This window comes from Nuphar pumila, chromosome 4 (assembly GCF_984573655.1).
Source record: "Nuphar pumila chromosome 4, dmNupPumi1.hap1.1, whole genome shotgun sequence".
NCBI classification, from domain to species: Eukaryota; Viridiplantae; Streptophyta; class Magnoliopsida; order Nymphaeales; family Nymphaeaceae; genus Nuphar; species Nuphar pumila.
This window is the reverse complement of record NC_143252.1, coordinates 6,272,938-6,299,702: the sequence shown is the minus strand read 5'-3', so window position 1 is coordinate 6,299,702 and position 26,765 is coordinate 6,272,938. Positions and strand designations below refer to the sequence as shown.

Here is a 26,765-nt window from a genome sequence, read left to right as displayed (position 1 = left end):
TTGCCAAGCACTAAGTTTATCCTGACATCCGGTCATAATACGAAGTTTGTCAATCAATAAACAGACTAACAAATAACAATCCCACAATTTGGGGATTTCCTGCAAAACTTATACATCCATCATGGTGGACAAACCACCATGATGGTACATAAACACTACAGACGTGAACAGAGTGTTTAAATTTGTATTATGTAGACAGACACATTTTACACAAAGTAGTATGCACCTTGTAAAGAATCATTTGTAGTTTCTGCAAAATTCATCAGAATTCCACCAACAACTAAAACTACACTTTGTCAAAACCGTCTTCAGGTAAAACAGCCAGAATCTGATGAAGCGCCTACCAGTCTGCTTCCATAATAAGAAGAAATTATAGAATGTGGATATAAGCTCCTAACTGCAAGTTGTTTCCCTTCTAGGGAACCAGATCCACGTTTGATGAATCGCCATTACAGATATTTGGGAGCAAGACATTCATCAACCATCCCTACTAGATTTGGATTTTCCAGCGCTGCTGATACACGTTCCTTATCATTCAGCTGTTTATTCACTGCCATTCAAAGTAGCAAAATTACTAACCCTCAGAAAAAGTAATTTAGCTGACTTGCAGTTTGATTTGCAAAGAAATAAACAACTAAGACAAGAAAAAAATTACCTGCAGCCTCTGTCGCATGAGTTCCTGGTGCTACCCTGATATCCACCTGAGAATGATGGTGTCAAATTAAAAGTGAACCACAAACAAGCTTTCAAAACAAGAAGAATAAACATATGTAATTACATATATAAACACATACAGATATATACATGTATACATATGTATATCCAAAATCAAATTAATGAGAATTAAAGCACAGAATAATTCAGCAACTTTGGACTTCTTCCAAGTGAAATAATTGCCCACAGGATCTATGCAAGAAAGGAGAGGAAAAGGGTAGAGCTAGCCTAGACTTGTTGGGCACAATAGATTTGGTCAGTGTGTAGGATTTGAAACCACACCATTGAAAAGAAGTCGTCATTCACGACTGGGTTTGGATCTCAGGATCCAGATCCAACTCGGTTTTGTTTAAGCACATGTTCATTAATGGAATATTGCCATATTGTAATTCTAATATGTTGTATAATGGGTATTTTCGTACCCTAATAATTGTATCAGCACATACTTAATGGGAAGCCAATACCGCAGACCCTAATTGGGTTTTCTGCAGCCACCAACATCCCTCTCTCCTTTCTACTCTTCTTGTGATTGAATGGTAGAATACCATTTTCTAACATGGTATAAGAGTAGAAGATCCAACCTTGAAGATCATGTTCTTATGATGAGCATCCAGTCAAGCTTCCTTGTCTTCTTCTGAGGTATCTCTCTATCGGTTCATATCATTCCTTCTTTTTATTCCACAATCCAAAATCTTGGATTTGCTCACGTTAGCATTCTTTTCTTCCCCTGATTTCTTCTTCTCTTATGGTTCTTTCATTCATATTGTTGCACGTGATTTCACCCGAACAATAACTTTACATAATCACGCAATATCGGATTTCATATATGCATGATTTCAAAGGTTGAAATCACGTCAAGCTCGTTCTTTTTGTTTTTCCAAATTGACATCAGATCAGATTCTTATCTGGACGTGATCTCAGATCTGTCTTGATTGACTGATATCACTTTTGAACCTATTTCCCTCTTTGCTTTGAATTTCTTTTCATTTTGAAAAGAAAACATGTTATTCTCAAAGTAACGTGCTTCTTACTGATTGACTTCTTATTTTTCTTGAGAACAGTTTTTACTGCATAGTCTGGTTTTCTGCCTCGGGTCTGCAGGTTATTAAAAAAAAAGGCAGCCGAGTTCTCTGAAATTCAAATATCTATTCTGAATTTTTATTTTTATTTGCTCTAAAGTGAATTTTTTTTCTGGTCTCTTACTCTTCATTGTTTTCGCTTCCCATCGACTATGGATTCATTTTCTTCTTCTCAATCTGGTCTTTCTTCCAACTTTCTCAGTCAGCTTGTGTCTGAGAAACTGAACAATTCTAATTTTCTAACATGGAAGAGATAAATCATCCCATTCATAAGAAGTCAGGATCTTTCTAGGCATCTAGACGGCTCTGTTTCTGCTCCTCCAGAGTTCATATCACAAGAAGGAAAGAATGGGGACGGTGACACTTCAATTACTTTTGTTAGAAATCCAGAGTATATATCCTGGATGAAGCGAGATCAGACTTTGGTTGCCTACATCACTTTCACTCTGTCATAGGAGGTGCTTGTGGCAATCCTAGATGACTGCTCATGGCATCGTCTTGTTCAGACGTATTCTCAAGTTTCTCAGGCTAGAGTTTTATTTTTAAAGAAAGAGTTTCAAATGATGAGAAAGTACTCCATGACTGTCATGGAGTACTTAAAAAAATAAAGACTATCACAGATCAATTGGCCATCGTGGGTTGCGCGGTCAGTGACAAAGATATGGTGCAACAAACTTTGAGCAGGCTGGGACCCGATTATCATATGATGGTTACTTCCTTACTGTATTTGCCAGACTTACCTACATTTGAAGACCTTTGTGCTAGGCTCTTACAGTATGAGATGACTTTGAAGGGATTCTCTGAAGGTATTCACACTCTCATTGGAGCACAATACGCTCTTGTCACAGGAGTTACCTATGGTCGAGGATGTGGCAGGTACGAATCTCGGGAAAGGGAAGGTCAAGAGAGGAATGGACAAGGCACTCGTAGAATATTATCTACTCCCAGTATGCCTCCTAATTTGCAGAGGCAAAGGACAATACCTACTTGCTTTCTATGTAACAAAAAGGGACACATCAAGGCAAATTGTTGGTTTAACCCGCAAAATAGAGAAAAACAATTGGAGACAAGAAAGGGAACAAATACATTGAAGAAGTCAAAGAGTTGTTATTATCTGCCTTGGTTGAATTGAATATCAAACAGAATGATCAAGGCACTTGGTATGCTGATTCTGGTGCAGTCACTCATGTCACTGATGATGTTGGTAAGCTCCTAAATCTTGTTCCTTATGTTGGTAGAAATAGTATAGTCACTGGAGATGGGCCTCACCACCATATTTCGCACATTGGAAATTCTGTAATTCCTATGTCCAACTCTTCTCTTGCTCTTTCAAATGTCATTCATGCTCTTAATATCAAGAAAAATATTGTTTTTGTCTCTAAGCTGGTAGATGACATTAATGCTTAAGCTGAGTTTACTCCTTTTTCTGTTCGTGTCAAGAATCTTCACACGAGGGAAACGTTCGCTGAAGAAAAACGACAAGGGAATATGTATGTGTTCTAAGAAAATCCTTCCTCTCGTGTTCGACATGTTGATTCCACCTTGAAGCTCACATCATCATCTTCAGTTCCTCCTGAGAGTGTTTTTAGTCTTTCTGAATATATTGAGCCGAATCTTTGGTATAGTCGTCTGGGTCATTGTAGTAGTCGTTTTATTGATAAGTTTGTTTCAAGTGGTCTTATTCTCAAATCAAGTCTAAATTTAAGTGTCGATAATAAAAAATGTTTTAGTTGTCTTCAGTGTAAGAGTCAGGTTCTTCCATTTTATTCCATTAATAAAAGAGCTTCAAGACCATTTGAAATTATCTCTTCTGATGTTTGGGGTCCGGCTCCAGTTCCTTTCATGTCTGGCACTAGATATTATCTCATTTTTGTTGATAGCTATTCTCGATATATATGGATCTTCTTTATGAAATGTAAATCTCAAACATTCTTTAGAATTTTCATTCTTTTGTTCAAAATCGATTCTCTGAGAATATTATTTGTTTTCAATGTGATGGAGGGGGTGAATTATCTTCAAATGACTTTATTAATTTCCTACAGACAAATGTAATAACTGCTGTGATTGCTTAACGGAAGCATCGCCATATTGTCGGGAGTGCAATGAGCATGATGCATGATAGTAACCTTCCAGTTACCCTTTCGGCAGAGGCTTTTCATTCAGCGGTCTATGTGATAAATCGATTGCCCATGAACATCTTGGAAAACAAATCACCCTATTTTTCTTTGCATAGTGTGCATCCAAATTATCATGATTTGAGTGCATTTGGGTGTGTATGTTATGTTCATGTTGACAGTTCAATGCAACACAAGTTTCAAGATAAAGTCTTAAAGTGCAAATTTGTGGGGTACGCTGATGATTATAAAGGGTACAGATGCTATGATCCTGTGAGCAAGCGTATCAAAATATCCAGGAATGTTGTATTTGATGAATTGAATTTCGACCATAATGCTAATACTACTCCTGAAATTGAAGTTTATCATCCTTGGTTTGAAAAAGGTGCATAGGATCCGATCCATGTACCCAATCTATGTAACATGTAATGTAATTTTTTGTTTTTCATTTATCGGGTCTGGATACACCAGACCCGGACCCATACCTTAATGTAACTTAAATACCTAAGTTTAGGTCACGATTTCATAATAGAAATCGTGACAGCCGAAGTCGCTCTCTCCCTTTTCTCTCCCTCTCTATTTCTCTTCTCTTTCTCAATACAGGAACCGAGAGAAAAATTTACATGGTATCAGAGCCAAGATCCAACTAAGGGTGGAAGTGGATTCCGAAGGTGCCGAAAATCAAGGTTTGAGGTTTCGCCTACTCTTTTCTTCATCTCCTTCAGTTTTTTCTTTTACCACGATTCCAATCTCCACTTCTCATTTCTCTTTCTGTTTTCCCACCTTTTCCTCGTTGTGAATCCCTAATATCACGTGGATTTCATTTCCACGATCTCTTCCTTTAGTGGATTCACATCCCACGTGAATCCCTAATCAGTTCACGTCACACAGGATTCACGTGAATCCCTAATCAGTTCACATCTCACGTGAATCTTGGTTTTTTTTTATCCTTTCTGTTTTCTCATTTTTTCACGCAGTGAATCCCTAATCGTTTCACATCTCACGTGAATCTTGATTTTTTATACGATTTCAATATCAACCTCTCGTTTTCCCTTTTTTTGTTTTCCCAATTTTTTCACGCAGTGAATCACACGTGAATCCCTAATTTCACGTGTACTTCATTTCTGCGATTACTTCATTTAGTGGATTCACATCTCACGTGAATCCCTAATCTGTTCATGCAGGATCCAACAAAATTTTTGTTGTTCAGCCTGCTGTGGGACAGAAAATCTGTTTCATTCCTTTGCCTTAATTTTTTTTTCGTATCATTCTTGTTTTGACTGTTACAAGTGGGATTCACATTGAAAACTCAGTGCTTTCTTCTGACAGTTTCTGATCGGTCTATCCTTGAGTTACTACAGCCGGAAAAAAAAAAAAAAGGCCATCAGCAAACCACTCTGACTGCAGACTGAGCAATCTGTCAATACTCAAAAACTCAAAAAGGCGGTTCTCTTTCTTGTTAAAACCCTTTTCATGGATCTTCATTCCTCTTCATCCAACCTTTCCTCAAGTTTTCTCACTCAACTCGTTTCTGAAAAGTTAACTACCTCAAACTTCTTGATTTGGAAGAGCCAAATTATTCCTTTTATAAGGAGTCAAGGTCTCTTAGGTCACCTTGATGGAACCACTCCCGTCCCACTCGAATTTGTTACGAGAGAAGAAAAAGACGACAAAGGAGTAAGTTCAATTGTGTATGTCAAGAATGTTGAGTACCTCAACTGGGAAAGGAAAGATCAATCAGTGGTTGCTTACATCACTTCCACCTTGTCCCAAGAGGTCCTTGTTGCCATCCCCGACAATTGTACTGCTCCGCAACTTTGGGAAAAATTTGTTCAAACATATTCACAAGTTTCGCAAGCGAGAATGGTTTTTCTCAAGAGGGAATTCCAGATGTTGAGAAAAGATTCCATGACCATCATGGAATATCTAAACTTGCAGTTATAGGATGCGCGGTGAATGACAGCGATATGGTACAACAGACTCTGAGTGGATTGGGATCCGACTACAACATGATCGTCACTTCCTTATTATGTCTCCCTGCTCTACCTACCTTTGATGAGTTGCGAGCAAAATTAATTCAGTATGAGATGACTCTGAAAGGGTTCTCTGAGGAATCTCACGTTCACACAAATTCTCAAGAAGTTTTTGCCACAGGGGTGTCTTATGGTAGAGGACGCGGACGAGGAGGACAAGGGCGAAGTGGACACGGAGGGCGTGGTTTACTTCCCACTCCAAATATGTTAGCTCATGCGCAGGGGCCAAGATCCATTCCTACCTGCTTCCTTTGTAATAAAAAGGGGCATATCAAGGCAAATTGTTGGCATAATCCAGAGAATAAAGGAAAGGGTCCACAGACAGAAAACAAGAGGAAGTTCTCAAGCAGTGGAGAGATTAAAGATTTGTTGATATCTGCCTTGTCAGAGTTGAAATTGAAGCAGAGCGATGAAGGCACCTGGTTTGTCGACTCAGGGGCAGCGACTCATGTAACAGGTGATGCAGGTAAGATTTCTAATCCCATTCCTTATTTTGAAAAAAGTAAGATTGTCACTGGAAATGGGTCCCACCATCCTGTTTCTCATGTTGGAAAAACTGTCATTCCCATGTCACATTCCACTCTTACTCTTTCTGACGTTCTTCATGCTCCTGACATTAAGAAAAATATTGTCTCTGTCTCCAAACTTATTGATGATAATAATGCTTCAGTTGAATTCACTCCCTTCTCTGTGCAGGTCAAGGACCTTCGCACGAGGGAAACATTCGCTGAAGGAAAGAGACGAGGCAATATGTATGTCTTTGAAGAAGCTCCTTGTCATGTTGTCCGCCCTGTCCACCTGAATTCAGAGCCTTCATTAGAGTCGTGTTCATCTTCTTATGCTAATGTTTTTAGTATTTCTGAATGTAATAAGCCATTCTTATGGCATAGTCGATTAGGACATTGTGGGGGTCATTTCATTGAGAAACTTGTATCTAATAATCTCATTCCAAAAGAAAGTCTAAATAGGGATGAGAACAGTCACAAATGTTCCAGTTGTCTTTCCTGCAAGAGTCATGTATTGCCTTTTCATTCCATTAATAAGAGAGCTTCAAAACCTTTTGAGATCATCTGTTCTGATGTATGGGGACCAGCCCCAGTTGTTTCTGGATCTGGGAGCAAATACTATCTAATCTTTGTTGATAGCTATACTCGATACACTTGGATATATTTCATAAAAAATAAGTCGGAAGTCTTCTCTTTGTTTCAAAATTTTCTTTCACTTGTCAAAAATCAATTTTCTGAGTCCATTCAATTTTTCCAATGTGATGGAGGTGGGGAATTCTCATCCCGTGATTTTATCTCTTTTCTTCAAAGTAATGGAATAGGAAGAAGGGTGTTCTGTCCTCACACCCCTCAACAAAATGGAATTGCTGAACGAAAACACAGGTATATCGTTGAAAGTGCCATGAGTATGCTTCATGACAGCAATCTTCCCATCAACTTATGGACAGAAGCCTTACATTCTGTTGTGCATGTGATAAACAGACTGCCTATGGTTATTCTGGAAAATAAGTCTCCTTATCACTGTCTTTTTGGAACTTATCCCAGTTATTATGATCTGCGTGTTTTTGGATGTGTTTGCTATGTGCATATCGATCAGTCCCTGAGAAACAAGTTTCAAGACAAAGCCCAAAAGTGCAGATTTGTAGGATATGCAGATGACTACAAAGGGTATAGGTGTTATGATCCCAACAACAAACGTATCAGAACCTCAAGAAATGTTGTCTTTGATGAACAAAATTTTGATCACGGAGCTAACACAACGAGTATGCCAACTGAAATTTACCATCCTTGGCTAAGCTCAAAACTTTTTGCTGGCTCCAATGAAACATGTTCCTCAGATTGCGTGCGACAAGAAGAAGAGGTTTTTGAGAACACTGGGACGTCGGGGTCACAGAATGCAGAGGAAGTACCGGGCAGATACAAAGGCATTGTCTATTCTAGACAGAGACCGACAACATCAAGTCTTTTAGATCAGGTCTCAGCCGCCAATCTTACTCCTCATACCCTCGCAGTCAGAAAATCAAACCGCATACGGCATCCTATTGACAGGTGGGTTAGCTAGAACAACTTCTCCTTGGACCTTCAATTGTTTTTAACTGCCATCAATAAGGATGAAGAGCCCATCATGTATTATCAGGCAGCAACTTCTATGAAATGGGTAGAAGCCATGAATGATGAAATGCAAGCCTTGCATGAATGTGGAACATGGGAAGTTGTTCCCAGACCACCCGACAAAAATGTTGTCAGATGCAAATGGGTCTACAAAATCAAGTACAAGCCAGATGGAACTATTGAACGATATAAAGCAAGGCTTGTAGCAAAAGGATTCACTCAAGAAGCAGGGCAAGACTATGATGAGACTTTTAGTCCGGTTGTAAGAATGGGAACGATTCGAATTATCATTTCCCTGGATGTTGAACATGGATGGAAGTTGAGCCAGCTTGATGTAAAAAATGCATTCTTACATGGGGATTTGAAGGAGGAGGTATACATGGAACAACCCCCTGGATATCAAGAACAAAATTGTAAAACCCATGTATGCAGGTTAAAAAGAGCCATCTACGGCCTGAAGCAAGCCTCTCGCTCTTGGTTTGATAGCTTCTCATCTGAAATTCAGAAACATGGATTTTCACGTTCCATGCTGGACCACTCATTATTTATTTTTAAAAGCCAGTCTGTGACCACTCTATTATTAATTTATGTCGATGATATTATCATCACAGGAAACTCTGCGGACCACATTCAAGAAATAAAAGACTTATTAGGTCAAAGGTTCAAAATGAAAGACCTTGGAGTTCTACGCTATTTCCTTGGTGTAGAAGTTGACAACCAGGCTCATGGATTGATACTCACTCAACACAAGTACACCGTAGATGTTCTCAACAAGACAGGCATGAAAGACTGCAAACCTCTAGGAACTCCGAGTGTACTTCATCAAAAACTTAGCGCTCATGATGGAGATCTGTGTGATGACCCCACCAGGTATCGCAGCATAATAGGAATGTTACAATACTTCACATTCACTAGACCTGATATTGTTTATTCAGTCAATCAAGTGTCTCAATTTATGCATGCGCCACGTACTGGACATATGGAAGCGGTCAAGAGGATCCTTAGATATCTGAAAGGGACTATTGGGGATGGATTGATATGTTTACCACAGTCCCATGGCCAAAACGAGCACGAAATTGTTGTATATTGTGATGCAGACTGGGCAGGAGATCCCGACGAAAGAAGATCTACATCAGGATATTGTGCCTTCATTGGAAAAAATTTAGTCTCTTGGAGCAGTAGAAAACAAAAAGCTATCGCTAGATCAAGCACTGAGGCTGAATATAGATCCATGGCTGCTGCCACTGCCGAAGTCACATGGATCAGGCATCTTCTAACTGAAGTAGGAGAAAAGATCTCCCACACTGCCTTGTTCTGCAACAATCAAAGTGCTATCAGTATGTCATTCAATCCAGTACATCACAGTCGTGTCAAACACATTGAGATCGACCACCACTTTGTGAGACAGAAGGTTGAAGAAAAAGAGATTGAACCTGAGTTTGTCAGTACTGAAAGACAGGTTGCAGACATATTTACAAAAGGGTTAACCAAGGATCGCTTTTGGATGCTTAAAAGCAAGTTGTTCATGGTCCAAAACCATGATCAACTTGAGGGGGGGTGAAAAAGGTGCATAGGATCCGATCCATGTACCCAATCTATGTAACATGTAATGTAATTTTTTGTTTTTCATTTATCGGGTCTGGATACACCAGACCCGGACCCATACCTTAATGTAACTTAAATACCTAAGTTTAGGTCACGATTTCATAATAGAAATCGTGACAGCCGAAGTCGCTCTCTCCCTTTTCTCTCCCTCTCTATTTCTCTTCTCTTTCTCAATACAGGAACCGAGAGAAAAATTTACATGGTTGAACTCAGATCTCTTTTCTAGTGTTGATGATGCCTGTTCTTCCAAATGTAATCAAAGAGATGAGGGAAACATGTCTGATGCTGCACACAAGACTTAAGAAAGTGTGATTTCTGAACCACTATTGGCTCTCGAAAGGTATAAAGGCATTGTTTACTCTCGACGTGAGAAGAAGATACTCCCTAGCTCTAATGAGAAGATGAATTCTTATTTTGTTTCTATTTCATCCCCTGTTCACAGAAGGTCTACCCGGCCTCGACATCCTATTGATAGGTGGGTTAGTTATGAGAATTTCACGATGGATTTTCAACTCTTCTTAACATCTTTAGGTAAGGAAGATCATTTTATCAAGCAGTAAATTCTAAGAGATAGATTGAAGCTATGAATGAAGAAATGAAGGCTCTTCATGAATGTGGTACTTGGGATATTGTCGCCCGACCACACGATCGAAATGTGGTTGGATCAAAGTAGGTGTATAAAATAAAGCATAAGTCGGATGGTACTATTGAGCGATACAAGGCTAGACTGGTTGCTAAGGGCTTCACACAAGAGCAAGGACAAGACTACGATGAGACCTTCAGTCCGGTCGTGAAAATAGGCACTATCTGAATCATACTATCATTGGCTGCTGAGCACCAGTGAACTCTCAGTCAACTGGATGTGAAAAATGCATTTCTACATGGAACTCTAAAGGAGGAAGTATATATGGAGCAGCCCACTGGGTACACAGAAGGGAACTCCAAAGAATACGTGGGTAGGTTAAAGAGAGCTATATATGGTTTAAAGCAGGCATCTCGATCTTGGTTTGACAGTTTCGCCTTTGAAGTATAAAAATATGGCTTTAGTCGGTCTCTTCTTGATCATTCTCTTTTCATATTCAAATGCAAAGATATAGTTACCTTGTTATTGATATATGTATGACATTATCATTATAAGTAACTCTAATGAACAGGTTAAACAACTTTTGAACCATAGATTCAAGATGAAGGATATTGGCAAACTGCGATATTTTCTTGGAGTAGAAGTTGACAGGACTACTGAAAGCATGACACTTACCCAGCATAAGTATACCATTGATGTTCTTAGCAAGGCAGGTATGACAGATTGTAAACCTCTAAGCACACCCAGTGTACTTCATCAGAAACACAATTCTCAAGATGGAGATTTGTACTAGGATCCTACATGATATCGCAGGATAGTAGGAATGCTTCAGTATCTCACCTTCACTCGACTTGATATTGTCTATTCTGTTAATCAGGTATCTCAATTCATGCATGAACCACATATTGGGCATATGGAAGTTGTTAAACGTATTCTTCGATATTTGAAGGGAACTATTAGAGATGGTCTTCTGTACAGAAAGAGTATGCATGGCCATCACATGCATGAACTTCTTACTTACACAGATGCAGATTGGGCAGGAGATCCAGATGAGCGTAGGTCAGTCTCAGGATACTGTGTTTTCATTGGCCTAAATCTTGTCTCCTGGAGTAATAGGAAACAAAAGGTCATAGCCAGGTCAAGTACAGAAGCTGAATATAGATCAATGGCAGCTGCTACAACCGAAGTAACATGGGACATATGTTGATAGAAGTAGGAGAATTGATATCTAAATGCATTCTCTTATGTGACAATCGAAGTGCTATCAACATGTCTTTTAATCCTATCTACCACAGTCGTGCCAAGCACATTGAAATTGATCAACATTTTGTAAGACAGAAGGTTGAAGAAAAGGAAATTGAACCAAAATTCATTCGAACTGCTGATCAAGTTGCTGACTTGTTTACAAAAGAGCTTATCAAGGACCGATTTTGGATGTTAAAAGGCAAGTTGTTCATGGTTCAAAACCAAGGATGAAAAAAAGTCGTCATTCACAACTGGGTTTCCAAACCCAACTCGGTTTTGTTTAAGCACATGTTCATTAATGGCATATTATAATTATAATATGTTGTGTAATGGGTATTTTCGTACCCTAATAATTGTATCAGCACATACTTAATGGGAAGCCAATATCGCAGACCCTAATTGGGTTTTCTGCAGCCACCAACATCCCTCTCTCCTTTCTACTCCTCTTCTTGTGATTGAATGGTAGAATACCATTTTCTAACAACCATGACCCTGTAAAACCTAATAGTTGTATCAGCACATACTTAATGGGAAGCCAATACCGCAGACCCTAATTGGGGTTTCGCAGCCACCAACATCCCTCTCTCCTTTCTACTCCTCTTCTTGTGATTGAATGGTAGAATACCATTTTCTAACAACCATGACCCTGTAAGAGCACACACTGCAAAGGTTTTCATGTGCCACATTTGAGCTATAATTTGGCAATGTGAAATTTCTGCATCCTAGAATACTGTTAAGTGATTCCTGCATCACTAAAAGAAGAAAGGGAGGCAGAAACATGTTATATTTGCCAGGCTTGATACAAGGCAAAATTTCTTTAAGGAATAGTAGTAGAAAAAGAAGCTATGTTATCAGAACACTTTGTTTTTTTTCCTCACTGTTTATAACACAACACACCTGCTAAATGTGTGTCACACACGTGCATGTGCATGTCTTGAATTCAGATTTACCCCAGCTTTTGCTTGAACTTCTGGGATCAGGCATCATTGACTAGAAGAATGGAATTTTAAAGAAAAGAGAGGATCCTTAACCCTAACTCTTTCATCCGAACATCAAATCACATCCTAAGCTTACTCTTCTTTTCTTATAGTAACTACATCATGTTGGCTCCATATTTTCACTCACAAGTTCTTAGTTTATCTCACTCCAATGTGAAACATGCAACCTCACTGATGGTCTGATGTGGTTAATGCATAATCCTTTTTCCCCCTTTTGACAATAGATTTTCTACTTCCGCTTTGTTATGTCTTCCTGAATTTGCAGCTATTGCTAACTTCTTTTTCACTTTCATATTTAGATTTGATTCTTTTGCCACCTCATTTTCATTTTGTTTCATATTTTCTCGAATAAGGTGCTCATGCAAGGGAGGTTCTGAATGTCCCAACTAATAGGTGTTACACTAGCAAATCTTGTCCTCTTTTCCTTGTTCGTGTTTATCCATCCTTGTTTTTCTTAGAATATTGACCAAGAGAATCTCTTGGCAAGTCAAGCTTCACCTGCAAGAAATCTAAAAAGATAGAAAGGAGAGGAGCAAACGGACGATAAAAAGATATCCCAAACTAATCCCATTCGGGTACCTTATATAGTGAGGATTAACTACTATATTAAATTACATTTTTGCCCTATATAAATGTCATAATTCATAACTTACACATAATTACATATTAAATGATGCCCATGAATGTAAACAATAAACTTACAAGACTGCCATCAAATCATTGTTCCTCACATTATTTTTCCTTTTCGTTTTCTTTAAGGGCCTGTTTGGATTTGTGGAATTGGAATCCGATTCCCCACAATTCCACATTCCCTTGTCTGGTTTCATTAGATAGGGGTGGAATGGTATTCCCATTCCCCTGAAGTCTCAAGAATCGGATTCCCATATTAAAATAGGGAATGTAATTCTTAAGAATTGCATTCCCCATTTGTATTTTTGATAAAATGGGCACCCGATGGTCCAGACCCCACACACCCCTCCGTCGATTCTTCTCTTCCTTCGTAAGTAGAACCTAGCCGAGAGAGAGAGAGAGAGAGAGAGAGAGAGAGAGAGAGAGAGAGATGGCTGGCCAGAAAAATAGTGTCGGGTGACATCCTCCTCTCTCTCTCATTGTTTCTCCCTTTTTTTTCTTCTCCTTTCTCTTCTTCTCTCCCTTGCTCATTGGGTTGATCATCTGCTAGAGACCAAGACAGAAGATCTAGCTAGGTTCCAACCTTAGTGATAAGAAGAGGGAGCACACAGGAGGGTTGTTGATGCATTTAGGTGCATTATTTTGTTTTTTAACTAGATTTTTGCAAAGTATTGCTAAATTTAGGTTTGATTTGATATTTTCTTATTGGTTTTTTAGGAATTAGTGTGGTAATGATGTAGATTACTATCTCTTTCTCTTCTTTTTATTAGCAGTATTTTTTTTATTCTTTGGTACTTGGTTGATCTGATTAAGGTTTCAGATGTTTCACTTAGGCTGAGTTAGGCATTCATGCATTGATATGCATATTTGTGAATTTAGGGCACCACAGGTACAAACAAGAAATAATCTTTGAGAAAGCTGGCAATATATCTAGACTATGTATCTTGTATGTACAATACTCTAACCAAACAAAGAAGAAATGAATACTTCTATGCATCCCTTGATTAATTTTCTTTGATCATCAGATTTCTCTGTATTTAAGACCTGGATACCTCTCTCCGTCTTGGATTGGATACTTTGTATTTGGGCATCTACGTGTTCAAGGGTTCTTCTGTGAAGTAATTTTCACTTTCCTGGTCTTGTTAGAAAATAAATCTAGTTTGTTGGAAAGTTCTCCCTCATACCTTGAAATCTCTTCAACTGCTTGTTAATGAAATAAATGTTTTGGTTAACTGATGTATTACGGGACCAGGTATGTATTTGTCTGAGAAAGTGTAAAATTTCAAGCACATAGATATAATAATGAAAATTTTGGTGGTTATATATAAATAAGTGCCAAATTTTTTCTCTTCTTTTTTTTCTTTCTCTAGTTTAGTTTATGGTGTCCTAAGTACTGTTAATATTTCGCCAATAACCCATGAAAACATGTAGTTTCTGGAGTATCTATCTGTTTTACATTGATTCATAAAATTGCCACACGTAAATTGTGAAAGCAAATGTTTTGAATGTTCCAATGTTTTACTGTGGTATTAGGTTTGCCAATAACTTGTGTGGTTGTGATGAAAAAGTCCATTGGCTTCATGATCAACTTTGGTGGTTGTGATTGACTGTCTTGGAGCCTACCATACTTCAGCAGCAGATCCCCTCGGCTGCCTTTGTTCCCCTTCTGATTTCTTATGTATCTGAAAAGCGTTGAAGCGTAGTGAGACGCTCCACCAAAAACTGAGGCGAGGTGTAAGCCTCATAATTTTTTTTTTTGAAAACTTAAAAAAACTATAAAAAATATCTAAAAATGCAAATAAATAAAAAAATGCTTTATTGATGAAGCAACAAGTAATAAGAAATAGAAAATCTAAAATAAATACTAAAAAATGTGAGATTAACATGTAAAAGTAACTGAGAAACTGATCGTAAAGCGTAAGCCTCAATTTTTTTTTTGAAAACTTAAAAAAAAACTATAAAAAAATATCTAAAAAATAAAAAAATACTTTGTCACCCCTCCACAATGTCCGCACTTGTGGAGGGGTGACAACCAATTTTCCGATAACGGTTGGGTTACATCAAGGATCTGCTTTAAGCCCTTTCCTATTTGCGATAGTGATGGATGAGCTTACGAGATCAATTCAAGAAAATGTACCGTGGTGTATGTTGTTTGCTGATGATATTGTTTTGATTGATGAGTCTAGAGCTGGGGTTAATGCTAAGTTAGAATTATGGAGACAGACATTGGAAGCTAGAGGTTTTACGTTGAGTAAGAGTAAGACTGAATATATGGAATGTCGGTTTAGTAAGCAACGAAGTAGTGATGGGAGTGTAGTGAAGCTTGGTGAGCAAGATATACCGGTGAATGATTATTTCAAATATTTGGGATCCATCATTCAAAAGTATGGAGAAATTGATGGAGATGTAAATCATAGGATAAAGGTTGGGTGGATGAAATGGAAAAGTGCTACTGGAGTGCTGTGCGATCGTAGAATGCCATTGCGGTTGAAGGGAAAGTTTTATAGGACGACTATTAGACCCGCTTTACTATATGGTACGGAATGTTGGGCTGCCAAGAGACATCATATTCAAAAAATGAGTGTAGCTGAGATGCGGATGCTTAGATGGATGTGTGGAAATACAATAAAAGATAAGATTCGGAACGAAGAGATACGTAAGAAGGTAGGTGTTGCACCCATTGAAAATAAGATGCGAGAGAATCGTTTACGGTGGTTTGGACATATTCGGCGAAGGCCTAATGATGCTCCAGTTAGAAGGTTGGAGAAATGGGAAAATATATTAGTTAAAAGAGGTCGGGGTAGGCCTAGGAAGACTTGGATGGAGATGATAGGAAAGGATATGAATGCTTTGAACCTCACCGAGGACATGGCGTTGGATAGAAATGATTGGAGGAAAAGGATTCATGTGGAAGACCCAAAATGAATTTCTTTTTTGGTTCATATCGCTGACCCCAATTATTTTGGGATGAAGGCGTAGTTGTTGTTGTTGTTGTTTATTGATGAAGCAACAAGCAACAAGAAATAGAAAATCTAAAATAAAATACTAAAACATCTAAAATAAATGCTAAAAAATATGAAAGACTAACATGAAACTGATTATATAACTTAGAAAAAAAACTAAGGATTAAACTATAAAAATATATATAAAAATACAAACAAATAAATAAAATGCTTTATTGATGAAGCAACAAACAATAAGAAATAGAAAATCTAAAATAAATACTAAAAAATCTAAAATAAATACTAAAAAAATGCTTTATTGATGAAGAACGCCTTAGGCCGGCCCCTTGAGTAGAGGGCCTCGCCTCAAGGCGAGGCGCACCTTTTGCACCTCAAGGTGCGCTTTTAACAACACTGATCTGAACTTTCAACCATTATAACCATGCATTTCATTTGCATCACCACTTACCGCCAGCTACCTCCTATTGTTTCTGTGATTTGCTGCATCTTTTTTGTTTTCAAACTTGGCAATCATCTTGAATTTGTGCATTGTCACATTTGAAAACACCACTGGCAACACTACTGATCATTTTTTTTGTTTTCAAACTTGGCAATCATCCCTTATAGTATTGAATCAGTGCATTGCCACATTTGAAAATGCCACTGGCAACACCGCTGATCATCATGCCATGAGTCATCACAATCATCTCATCATTAAGATTATCATCAACCAGCCATATAAATTGTATTTATCCAGAAAATGCAGTCCCTGGTTTTATGATACATATAGCAAGCAATTTTTGCCCAAATTGAAGGATGTGTTTTTACTAAAACACATCCTTTTAAGTCATTTTTACAAATAACTATCATATACGTAGATTTTAAAAATGAAAATCTAATTTCTCAAAAAAGGAACAGTTCTTCTAAAAATGCATTTTCAATATCAAGAAAGTTTGTTTTTATATTGAAAGAAGCAAACTTTTCATTCTTTGCAAGCAAGTTTCTCATGAATTTTCAGAAGCATGAAAGAAGCACACGAGCTCAAACAAACTTCTAGTAATTAAGCTTTAGCATGCCCTTTCATCAGATTGAGAAAGAACCAGCATGAAGGACACTATGCCTACAACCACACCATAGCCATTTTCTTATCGAAAGAAGGGTACTATCATCAAAAGCTCTCTCTCTCTCTCTCTCTCTCTCTCTCTCTCTCTATATATATATATATATATATATATATATATATATTGATGGGTAGGTGCTTAATGCATAGGTGCTGAACCCGTGCTTAATTGCGCTGATCATCCATCGCGTGCATTGATAGACGGTCAGCGCGCAAAAAAAAAATTGCATCAAAAAATGCCAAAACACACAAAAAAAGGTTTTTAGCGGCAGTTTTGAGAGTCGCTAAAAGGTTTTTTGCTCGTTCTGAAGCTTTTTAGCATTTTTTCCATTTTTTGTGCGCTGACCTATGTCACACGGACTCTTCTAACAGGGCACCGCACCCGCACCCAAGCGGGTGCGACACTTGGACACAGCTTCCTTTATGTTAGGTGAAGTCAACCACACTGAGGTCCATTTCTATCCAAAAGTATATTCAATTAACCCTAATCAAGTCCATTTTTATCTATATTATATATGTAAATACATAAATACACAAAAATACACATAGTGTTAACTTAAAACTATTAAAAATTATATATATATATATACATCCCACACCCCCGCACCCAAGTTTTTTTAAAGTGTTGCACCGCCGCATCCTCACCCGTACCCGCACCTATGTGACATAGGCGCTGACCATCCATTAACGTGCGCAATGGACGGTCAGCGCGAATAAGCATGGGTTCAGCACCTATGCATTAAGCACCTACACATTTTCCTATATATACATCATAGTGACAAACGTTTTTATCAGCAATTTCTCATTTTTCAAAAACTTGCGAGAAATTGAAAAAATTTCATAAATCTCGTGTTTTTCGGCAAAATCTCGGCAATAAAAAATAAATTTAAAAATATTAATAAAAATTATTTTAAAATAAAACTACATGATTTTTTTGTGATAAATAGCTGTTTAAAACGTAAATATCGTGTTTAAATCGTGGTATTTATGTTTTTTCATAAATCTTGCGATATTTTGAAAATCTCATGAGAAATTGCCGTTTTAAATTTTCAGGCAATTTCTCGCGATATTATCACGAGATTTTCATAAATCTCGCGATATTTATCACTATGATATACATAATGGGCATTGGCCAAGTCAAAGTATGTTAGAATCATGCAATAACTTTAATTGGTATTTCTTTTTTCAGAGTTAGGTTAGAATATTCTCCCATCACCAATACCCTTTTTCTGCAGTAATAAGCACTAACTCGATCTTATGTCAAGTTGTGTACTTTTTTCTGAAAAAGAAGGAAAAGAAATATGTTTCTATCCCTTAATTCCTGATAATATAGTTTAGCTTATGGTTTCCCTAGTACCTGGATCACATTGAACACATTGTCATTCCAAAATGCCATCTTCTACTTTAGATCTGTTACTGCTAAACAGGTAAGAAGTTTGGAGATAACAGAAGTTGGCTACCATCTCTTCTTATCTCACCCACGTTTGGCTCCCAAAAACATGCAAACTTACATGTGAGCTGGCAAGAACTTATCAAATGGGTAAAGCTTGCAAAATATAGTAACTTTTTATGTGTCATATATTTAAAACATGTGAAGCTAATACCTACAGGTTTTATACCTTGTGAAATTCAGTGCCCAGCTTGAAGGTAAATTTATCATTGGGTCGATTTTAACCCCATTTTGAGTCAAACAAGATTCGGCATCTGATTAACAACATGGTCAAACTCATAAGGTCCAAGTAGTGCCATCAAAGAATTGACTTTTGATTCTGGTTGTTGGTCTATGTGGCATGTGCATAAGATATTATTATCTTTTGAAAGCAAAACAGTGTAGTTTTTCTTTGCACCTGCATTGCATTCACTTGTTTTATGTATCTTGAGCTAAAATTCGGTTTTCAGTTAATGTGTGTGTTATGATCTCCCTTCCACCTACGTATCCACATCCATACCTCTGTGACATAGTTCCTATTATCCTTCAAGAAAAATTATTATTAGAATCTTAAGAAGCTGATTTTGTGGTAGTGCCAGTACCTTTGGCTTTGTGGTTCTGGTAATTCATTGATGGTTCCCATATTTCAAAGGCTTGGGCATTCGAGTTCTCCTTATCAATACTTTGAAAGTGGCATCTTTGGCACAATGGATCTGAATTAGAATTAATACTTTGGATTATGATTATGTGATGAGTTGGATCTTTTTTTTTCTCACCTTGAAGATGGAAATGCTTTTTGAATGATGTTGATTATTGACCATTTTATTAACTTGATTCTGTATTAATCAACTTGCTAGCTCTACACTTTTACATAATAGAGCATGTCAATAATGGACTAAGATTCTTTGCTTTGGCTTGTCTGTGCATAATGTTTTGAAACCTACTGTTGATCATAGTGACAAATCCCGCAAAAATATCACAAGAAATTACCTGAAAGTTAAAAACGGGAATGTCTCACGATTTTTTTGTCAGAAACATAAATATCGCGTTGTAAACGCGATATTTATGTTTTTATTGGATATTTATCATAAAAAAAACAGTGTTTTTTATTTTTTAATAATTTTATTATCATTTCTTTATACAAGTATTTTTATATTTATTTTTTATTGCCGAGATTTTGCTGAAAAAAAGCGTGAGATTTACAAAAAACTTTTATTTTTTCACGAGTTTTTGGCTGCCAAGATTTTGCCATTTTTTTACTTTTGTCACTATGCTGTTGATATCTAGTTTTCCTATGAATAGTTCCTGATATTTTAAATAATAAATTTTAAATATTGTGGCAGTCTTTTCTGGTGAGCAGTAATATGTTCTTAATTGACTTATTTACAGGATTGATGAGGATGAGCTCAAAATATTCTATGCTGCTGGAAACAGTGACTTTTTATGCTTTCTTTCATCAATATCCTCTCCAAAGAGGAACTTGAGACATGGTCACATTTGGTCTTCTGGCATGGATTTGATGCCAAGTTAAGGCCTTGTGACTTGTTGATGCAGAGCAAGTCTGGGACGTCCACGAGCACAGAAAACACGAGTCAGACCGCTCCAGATCCAACAACAATCAGTGTTTGGATCGGGTCCAAGGACTGGACCCGAGACCTAGATCCAGCAAGACATTATTAATACCCTGTCTAGGGTTTTGTGCGAAAGAGGAGAGAATATTCAAGATTGGCAGCAGCCGTATTTGTTTTTTTATCAGCAGTTTTCCCCTTTGCCTAGGACTGGTTTTTCCCCTTCTTGGTTTGACGTCATTTCCTTCCTGCAAATTTTCCCTTTACATTTATTCTTTTTGTCATTACGTCTTTGTTGTTTCTGTTTTCCCTTTGTTTTGTTATTGCCTTCAGCTGGCAATTTATTAGTTAATGAAATAAAGCATAAGCAGTTAGTGTATCCCACAGAGACTTTTCATTGCATATTAACTGTAGAAGTCGTGTTTCTGCATCATTACTTGTTGCCGTCAGTGCCTTGGAGACACAGCCTACGACAACACTCATTAGCAGCACAGTGCCCGGTTCCTCCACGACTGTTCAGCCTTAATCCCCTCTCTCGCTGCATCAGGTGTACTCCCTTGGTTATATTGCTGTCGCACAACTGACTGGGCACCAGAAAAATTTCAACGACAGCGTCAGGCTATCGAGGAGCCATAGCGTGGGCTCCTAATATCGTTTAAGCATCACAGGCTCACTACAGCCAGTTTTTGTATTTGTGGTTGCCATATCGGTGTCTTGCATCGACGTGGGAGCCGAGTTCTTCCATTCATCACCCAAGAACCGCTGCAGTCGATGTCTCCACTGCATCAAATGGTATCAGAGCTCAGCCCCTCCTCCTTCGTCAACGGCATAACGCAAGGGGCGAGGAACGGTCCTACGAACGGAAAAGTGCGAGAGGAGATCATGAAGCGGATGCTCGACATGGTGACGGAGATGCAAGAAGATATGCTACACCTAGAAAAGGAGGTAGTTGGTTTGTCAAAACGAATGGATGGAATCGAAGATCGGTTGGTCGTTCTTGAATCAACGATGGAACAACGCGCATTTCCAACACCAACGCCAGTAGCAGATTCGGTTGACAGCGCAACAGCTCGCGTGAATCCCATCTTCGCGAAAACAGGCCAGCCGATGCACCCTCAGCGTGAATCCCATCTAACAACAGATAACCATGCCCTGCTCCACAGTTCAAAGGTAAATGAAGGAAATGAGAATGGTACTCAAACAGTAGACCATCTTGAGTTGCCAACAATGGATAATAAGGGTGTGAATGCCTATCCTGAAAATAATATCAAGTCTGGGGGTGTGACATCTCTGATGCGTCTTCTTGAAGATACTGATTCAAAGGGACCTGATTACTTAGACCTTCCATTAGTCGAAACGGTTTGGGAGTTGACTGCAAATAATATTATTATGGTTTCAGCAATGGGGAATGACGGGCCTCTTTACGGAACATTGAACATTCCAGCAATAATTGATCTTTTGAAGTTGTTTGGGTTTGCTTTTGGGAGCAAGATCCTGAACGGGGATTACTCTATAGACGGTGAGCAGAGCTACTATGCATTCGGGGCAGATATAGTGAAGTTTTCAACAGGTGGTCCAGTTTTTGGTAAACATGCTTGTATTGTTGGTATTCTAGCCAAACCCTTAAGACCGCGTGCTGGACGGACAAAATTTCAGCCTGTGCCTCCAAGGGGTGACATAGCAGATGACACAGACGGTCAAATTCAAAACAAATCTACATGCTTTGATTTGGAGTCGTCCAGGAATATAGATACATGTTGTCTATCATCAATGTGTCTGATTTATATGCATATCGTGGTGACAACAAGTCGTCAGAGCCGACTTCTTCCTAACCAGGGGAGAATGATGCAGAGCAAGTCTGGGACGTCCACGAGCACAGAAAACACGAGTCAGACCGCTCCAGATCCAACAACAATCAGCGTTTGGATCGGGTCCAAGGACTGGACCCGAGACCTAGATCCAGCAAGACATTATTAATACCCTGTCTAGGGTTTCGTGCGAAAGAGGAGAGAATATTCAAGATTGGCAGCAGCCGTATTTGTTTTTTTATCAGCAGTTTTCCCCTTTGCCTAGGACTGGTTTTTCCCCTTCTTGGTTTAACGTCATTTCCTTCCTGCAGATTTTCCCTTTACATTTATTCTTTTTTGTCATTACGTCTTTGTTGTTTCTGTTTTCCCTTTGTTTTGTTATTGCCTTCAGCTGGCAATTTATTAGTTAATGAAATAAAGCATAAGCAGTCAGTGTATCCCACAGAGACTTTTCATTGCATATTAATTGTAGAAGTCGTGTTTCTGCATCATTACTTGTTGCCGTCGGTGCCTTGAAGACACAGCCTACGACAACACTCGTTAGCAGCACAGTGCCCGGTTCCTCCACGACTGTTCAGCCTTAATCCCCTCTCTCGCTGCATCAGGTGTACTCCCTTGGTTATATTGTTGTTGCACAACTGACTGGGCACCAGAAAAATTTCAACGACAGCGTCAGGCTATCGAGGAGCCATAGCGTGGGCTCCTAATATCGTTTAAGCATCACAGGCTCACTACAGCCAGTTTTTGTATTTGTGGTTGCCATATCGGTGTCTTGCATCGACGTGGGAGCCGAGTTCTTCCATTCAACACCGAAGAACCGCTGCAGTCGATGTCTCCACTGCATCACTTGTCTTATTATTCGCCTGGGATTTGCTTGCTTGTTTTTGGATAATTCTCAAAGACCTCGCTTTGCTCAAGCTGTTGGTGTGGTTTTCTATTGTTGCACTGGGCTGCTGTTGGAATGAGTATGTTGAATGGGATCGAGTGTGGTGTATATATACAAATTTATGCAGAGGTTGGTTGTCTGGGAGTAAATACGTGCAGCTTAAGTGACTTAGTGGTTGGAGGACATGTTCCAGGCACATTTATAGTGTGAAGGCACACACAATAAGCTTGGGTGTCAAGGGTGTGGCTTTTGAAGGAGTAGGGAGGGAGAGGAGATGCCGGGTAGTGGGAAAGGAAAATTAGGTGGCTGCATTTTAAAATCCGATTTTCTTTTTCTCCTTTTGAGAGATGGAGGGTTGCTGTCTTTCAAAATGTATTTTTTGTTGAATGAAAACAAGAATATGGTATTTTAGAACTTTTATGGATAATACAGGTTCATATGCAAGCAGAAATCTTACCGTCTTAGAATTGTAAGTTATAAACATCAATGTAACATGTTCCTACAATATAGAATAAAAGTTCAATTTGATGTGATTTCTGTGTGCTCTTGCATGAGAAAGAGGGAGAGAGAGAGAGAGAGAGAGAGTGGATTACAAATGCATTGGAATGAAGTATGAATGCAAAAAATGAAATTTGGAATTAATTTCCACATCTCAGAAGTGAATACAAACAATGAAGTGGGATTCCCATTCCAAATCAATGAAATAATCCAAACAGTAGAATAGGAATCCTGAGAATCCAATTCCTGGAATTTAATTACTGGAATTGCATTCCTCACAATTCCGTGAGTCCAAACAGGCCCTAAATGTAGTGCATGATAAAACACATAAGATCACATAAGACAAGAGAATGAGACAGACACACTTTGTGCAGGACATCTGGTTATAAGAAGCAGTAACAACAAAGAGCACCATTATCTACCAATCCCTGAGTCTTAAACCAATATATATAAAGAATCATTACTTACTGAAGCATTATAAAGCCTCAAGGCATTTTACTCAAGCTTCATTATGCATATCAAAAGAGGGAATAACTGATATACCTTATACCTAGAAGGTAGGCTTCGCATGAGCTTCACACGTATACAAAGACCAATCACAGTAGCCATGCTACAATGCATGACAGTGGGAGTGAATGTGACCCTAGTCAAGGACCAATGACTTGGTAAGTACACAAATACAGATTTTCATTTTAAAGATGTGAATCAGATACACAAATGCAAAATTCAGTCATTCACTTACCTAACATGACTTTGTGCATCATTCACTTCAATTGCATCTTCAGTTACTACTTTCAATTCTTCCAAAGAGTAGGGATGTTCTGGGTCTTTTATATCACGAACATGATTTGTGATTGTTAAAGAATATCAGGCATATTTTCATACAATATGAAATATGTAATACAGTGATTCCCATTCTTGATTTTCTTTTAACATATTTACAGATACAAGTAAAATTTTAACCATGATATAATTTGAAAAAGGCTGAAAAGGTGCAAATTCAATAGCTAAGATACTAGACAGAATGATGATAAAAATAACACTATACTTGATTGGACGGCCTTTAGATTCCTACAGATATAATGGATATCTGATAACCTTGATACCAAACAAGATCAGGTCTACCATAAAAAAACTTGAACCACATAGGGGTCTGCCAAATGGCATCTTGATTATTGAAAAGAAGATGATGTTTCCAGGAAAAAAGATAAATGGAAAAAAATCGTGAATCATGGTGATTTTACAACATGATTGCCAAAAAAAAAATGTGCCAGATGAACAAGGAAAAGGTTAGCAAAAACAGATGAAATGAGAATAAGACTAAGTAAAAAAAAGGAATATTAGCACTAGAAGGTTGGACTTGGTCCATCTTGCGGCTGCAAAATTCCAAACACAGCTAAAATTAACAAAAAAAGAGGATCTAGAATGTAATCAATTGCTGCAAAGTATTTGACACATGATAATTGTGCACAATCAGCTTCAGAAGCCATACAATCCCCACTTTAGGATTTAGAAATTTACAATTCGGACTTCAGGGAATAAAAAATAAAGGCCAAATTAAAATCAAACAACACATAGTGCAAGTTCAAATTAAAAGAAAAATAGAAAAGGATATCAAAAACTTCCTGTTGGTCTATAGGCTCCACAACATATTCATCAGTATCCACTGTTATAGGCCGAGATCGCCGCTCTTTTCTTTCATAGATCACGGGATTTGCATTAATCAATTCAGTAACCATTTTCACACTTAAAACAATTACAGATCTTCAATTATCAATCCTGCCAAAATACACACATCACCATAACAAATCCTACAATATTGACTTAAAAAATATTAAAAGAAAAGGGAGAGGAAAGCAAATAGTTTTCCAAAATTAGAAGAAAAAGACAAAAACCAAAACTGCGGACATGCAACCGAAAAAACATAAATGTTATGATGTCCCCGAATGAAGCCCAATCAGAAACAACATTAAAAAACAACATATAGCGAACACCTGTTACCAATGTTGTTAAAATCGGTTCACTAGGTGAATCGGTTTCTTAAAAAATGAAAAAATCGAATTGAGCTGAGTCGATCAACTTTTTACCATCAAATGACATGTCATTAAAAAAAAAAACCACCTTAGAATATCTTAAAAAGAAAAGAAATGAGTTGGCTCATTTTCAATCATCTTTGGGTCGATTTGATTTGAATTTGCCGATTCAGACCGATTTTAACAGCATTGCCTATTACTCTCTTGAATAGGTACTCCCTTAAATAAGAAAGATATCATAGTTATCTAAAATAGTACAATGCTACTAATTGACAATAAGATTATACAAACTTTCAAAGAATTACATAAGAGATGACGTTAGCCATTGAGAAGATTATTACCAGTCATTAAACCTAAAGATTTCACATTATATGGAGTGGTGATGGTGGGCATGCAGCGACTGCCTGACATTCATCCATCTTGGCATTTCACGAGATGGGGGTGTGTTGTCCATCTCGAGAAATGTTGAAATGGATGGTCAGCAGTAGTGGAGCTGCATGCTAAGCATGCAGCCGCTGCATACAAAATGGCCTCAAACCTAAAAGGGTTGAAAAGAGAAAAAAAGGACCAACGTACAAAACAAACCGGCAACAAAAAATGACTGCAACGAGACTGAAAATACACCATACAGATGCATATAATTGGGGGAGAAAACATCAAAAGGCTGCTGCTCGACTACACCATACAATAATTTCAAACTAAACATTTCAAAAACCAATCACATGGACACGAGACTTATATGAGCTAATGGGAAGCGGGAAAAAAAACAAAACACTACAAAAAATAACTTCAGAAAGCCAATAAAGCGTGTCACTCGAAGCGATAGAGCATTGAATCAGGCAAGGTTTGCGAAAAAAAATATCCGAATGAAAGAACCATAGAAAATTTCCTTCGATCATACGGAATTCCTTCCAAACTCAATGAAGCAATGAAAGAAAAAAAAAAGAATACATCATAAACTGTCATAAGTAACAAATTGGTATTTGGTAACATCCCTAAACGAATACGTAAATAAAAGACCCCAAAATCCACACAATTTATGGCTAAACAACAAGAACAAAAAGAATAATAGCATGAAGACGATACAAAAAACGCATAAACTAACATCAACAAAAAGGAAAAGAAAAAAAAAGCAGCAGACGCTAATAGTGGTCTAAACACGCATTGATCTACCGGATTAACCGCTAAAGGGAAGAAGAAATCAAAAGATTAAGAGAACGAAGAGCAATACCTTCTTATTGAAATAATCGAGATAAATCGCTATGGAATTTCTGATTAATTTAGAGAAAAAAATGGAGAGAAATTGTTTTGTAAATTAGGGTTTCGAAGGTAAGGAAGGAAGAGAGACGTTAAGAAAAAGGGG

The 26,765-nt window shown here is 37.9% G+C and overlaps 1 protein-coding gene and 1 long non-coding RNA gene across 2 annotated transcripts; one reads left to right on the top strand and one right to left on the bottom strand.

The window, feature by feature from the left end:
- LOC149839180 (protein AE7-like) lies at positions 1–26,765 on the bottom strand. The gene is made up of 6 exons (XM_090002357.1): positions 26,634–26,765; positions 24,985–25,148; positions 24,112–24,217; positions 23,913–24,012; positions 656–701; positions 1–550 (listed from the first exon to the last, which is right to left on the bottom strand). Exons 2-6 carry the CDS (start codon positions 25,106–25,108, stop codon positions 450–452), a joined length of 477 nt encoding a protein of 158 aa, XP_089858483.1. The 5' UTR covers positions 25,109–25,148; positions 26,634–26,765; the 3' UTR covers positions 1–449.
- LOC149839181 (uncharacterized) lies at positions 5,677–7,127 on the top strand. The gene is made up of 2 exons (XR_016431470.1): positions 5,677–6,406; positions 6,637–7,127. It is a non-coding gene; the product is annotated as an uncharacterized LOC149839181 (long non-coding RNA).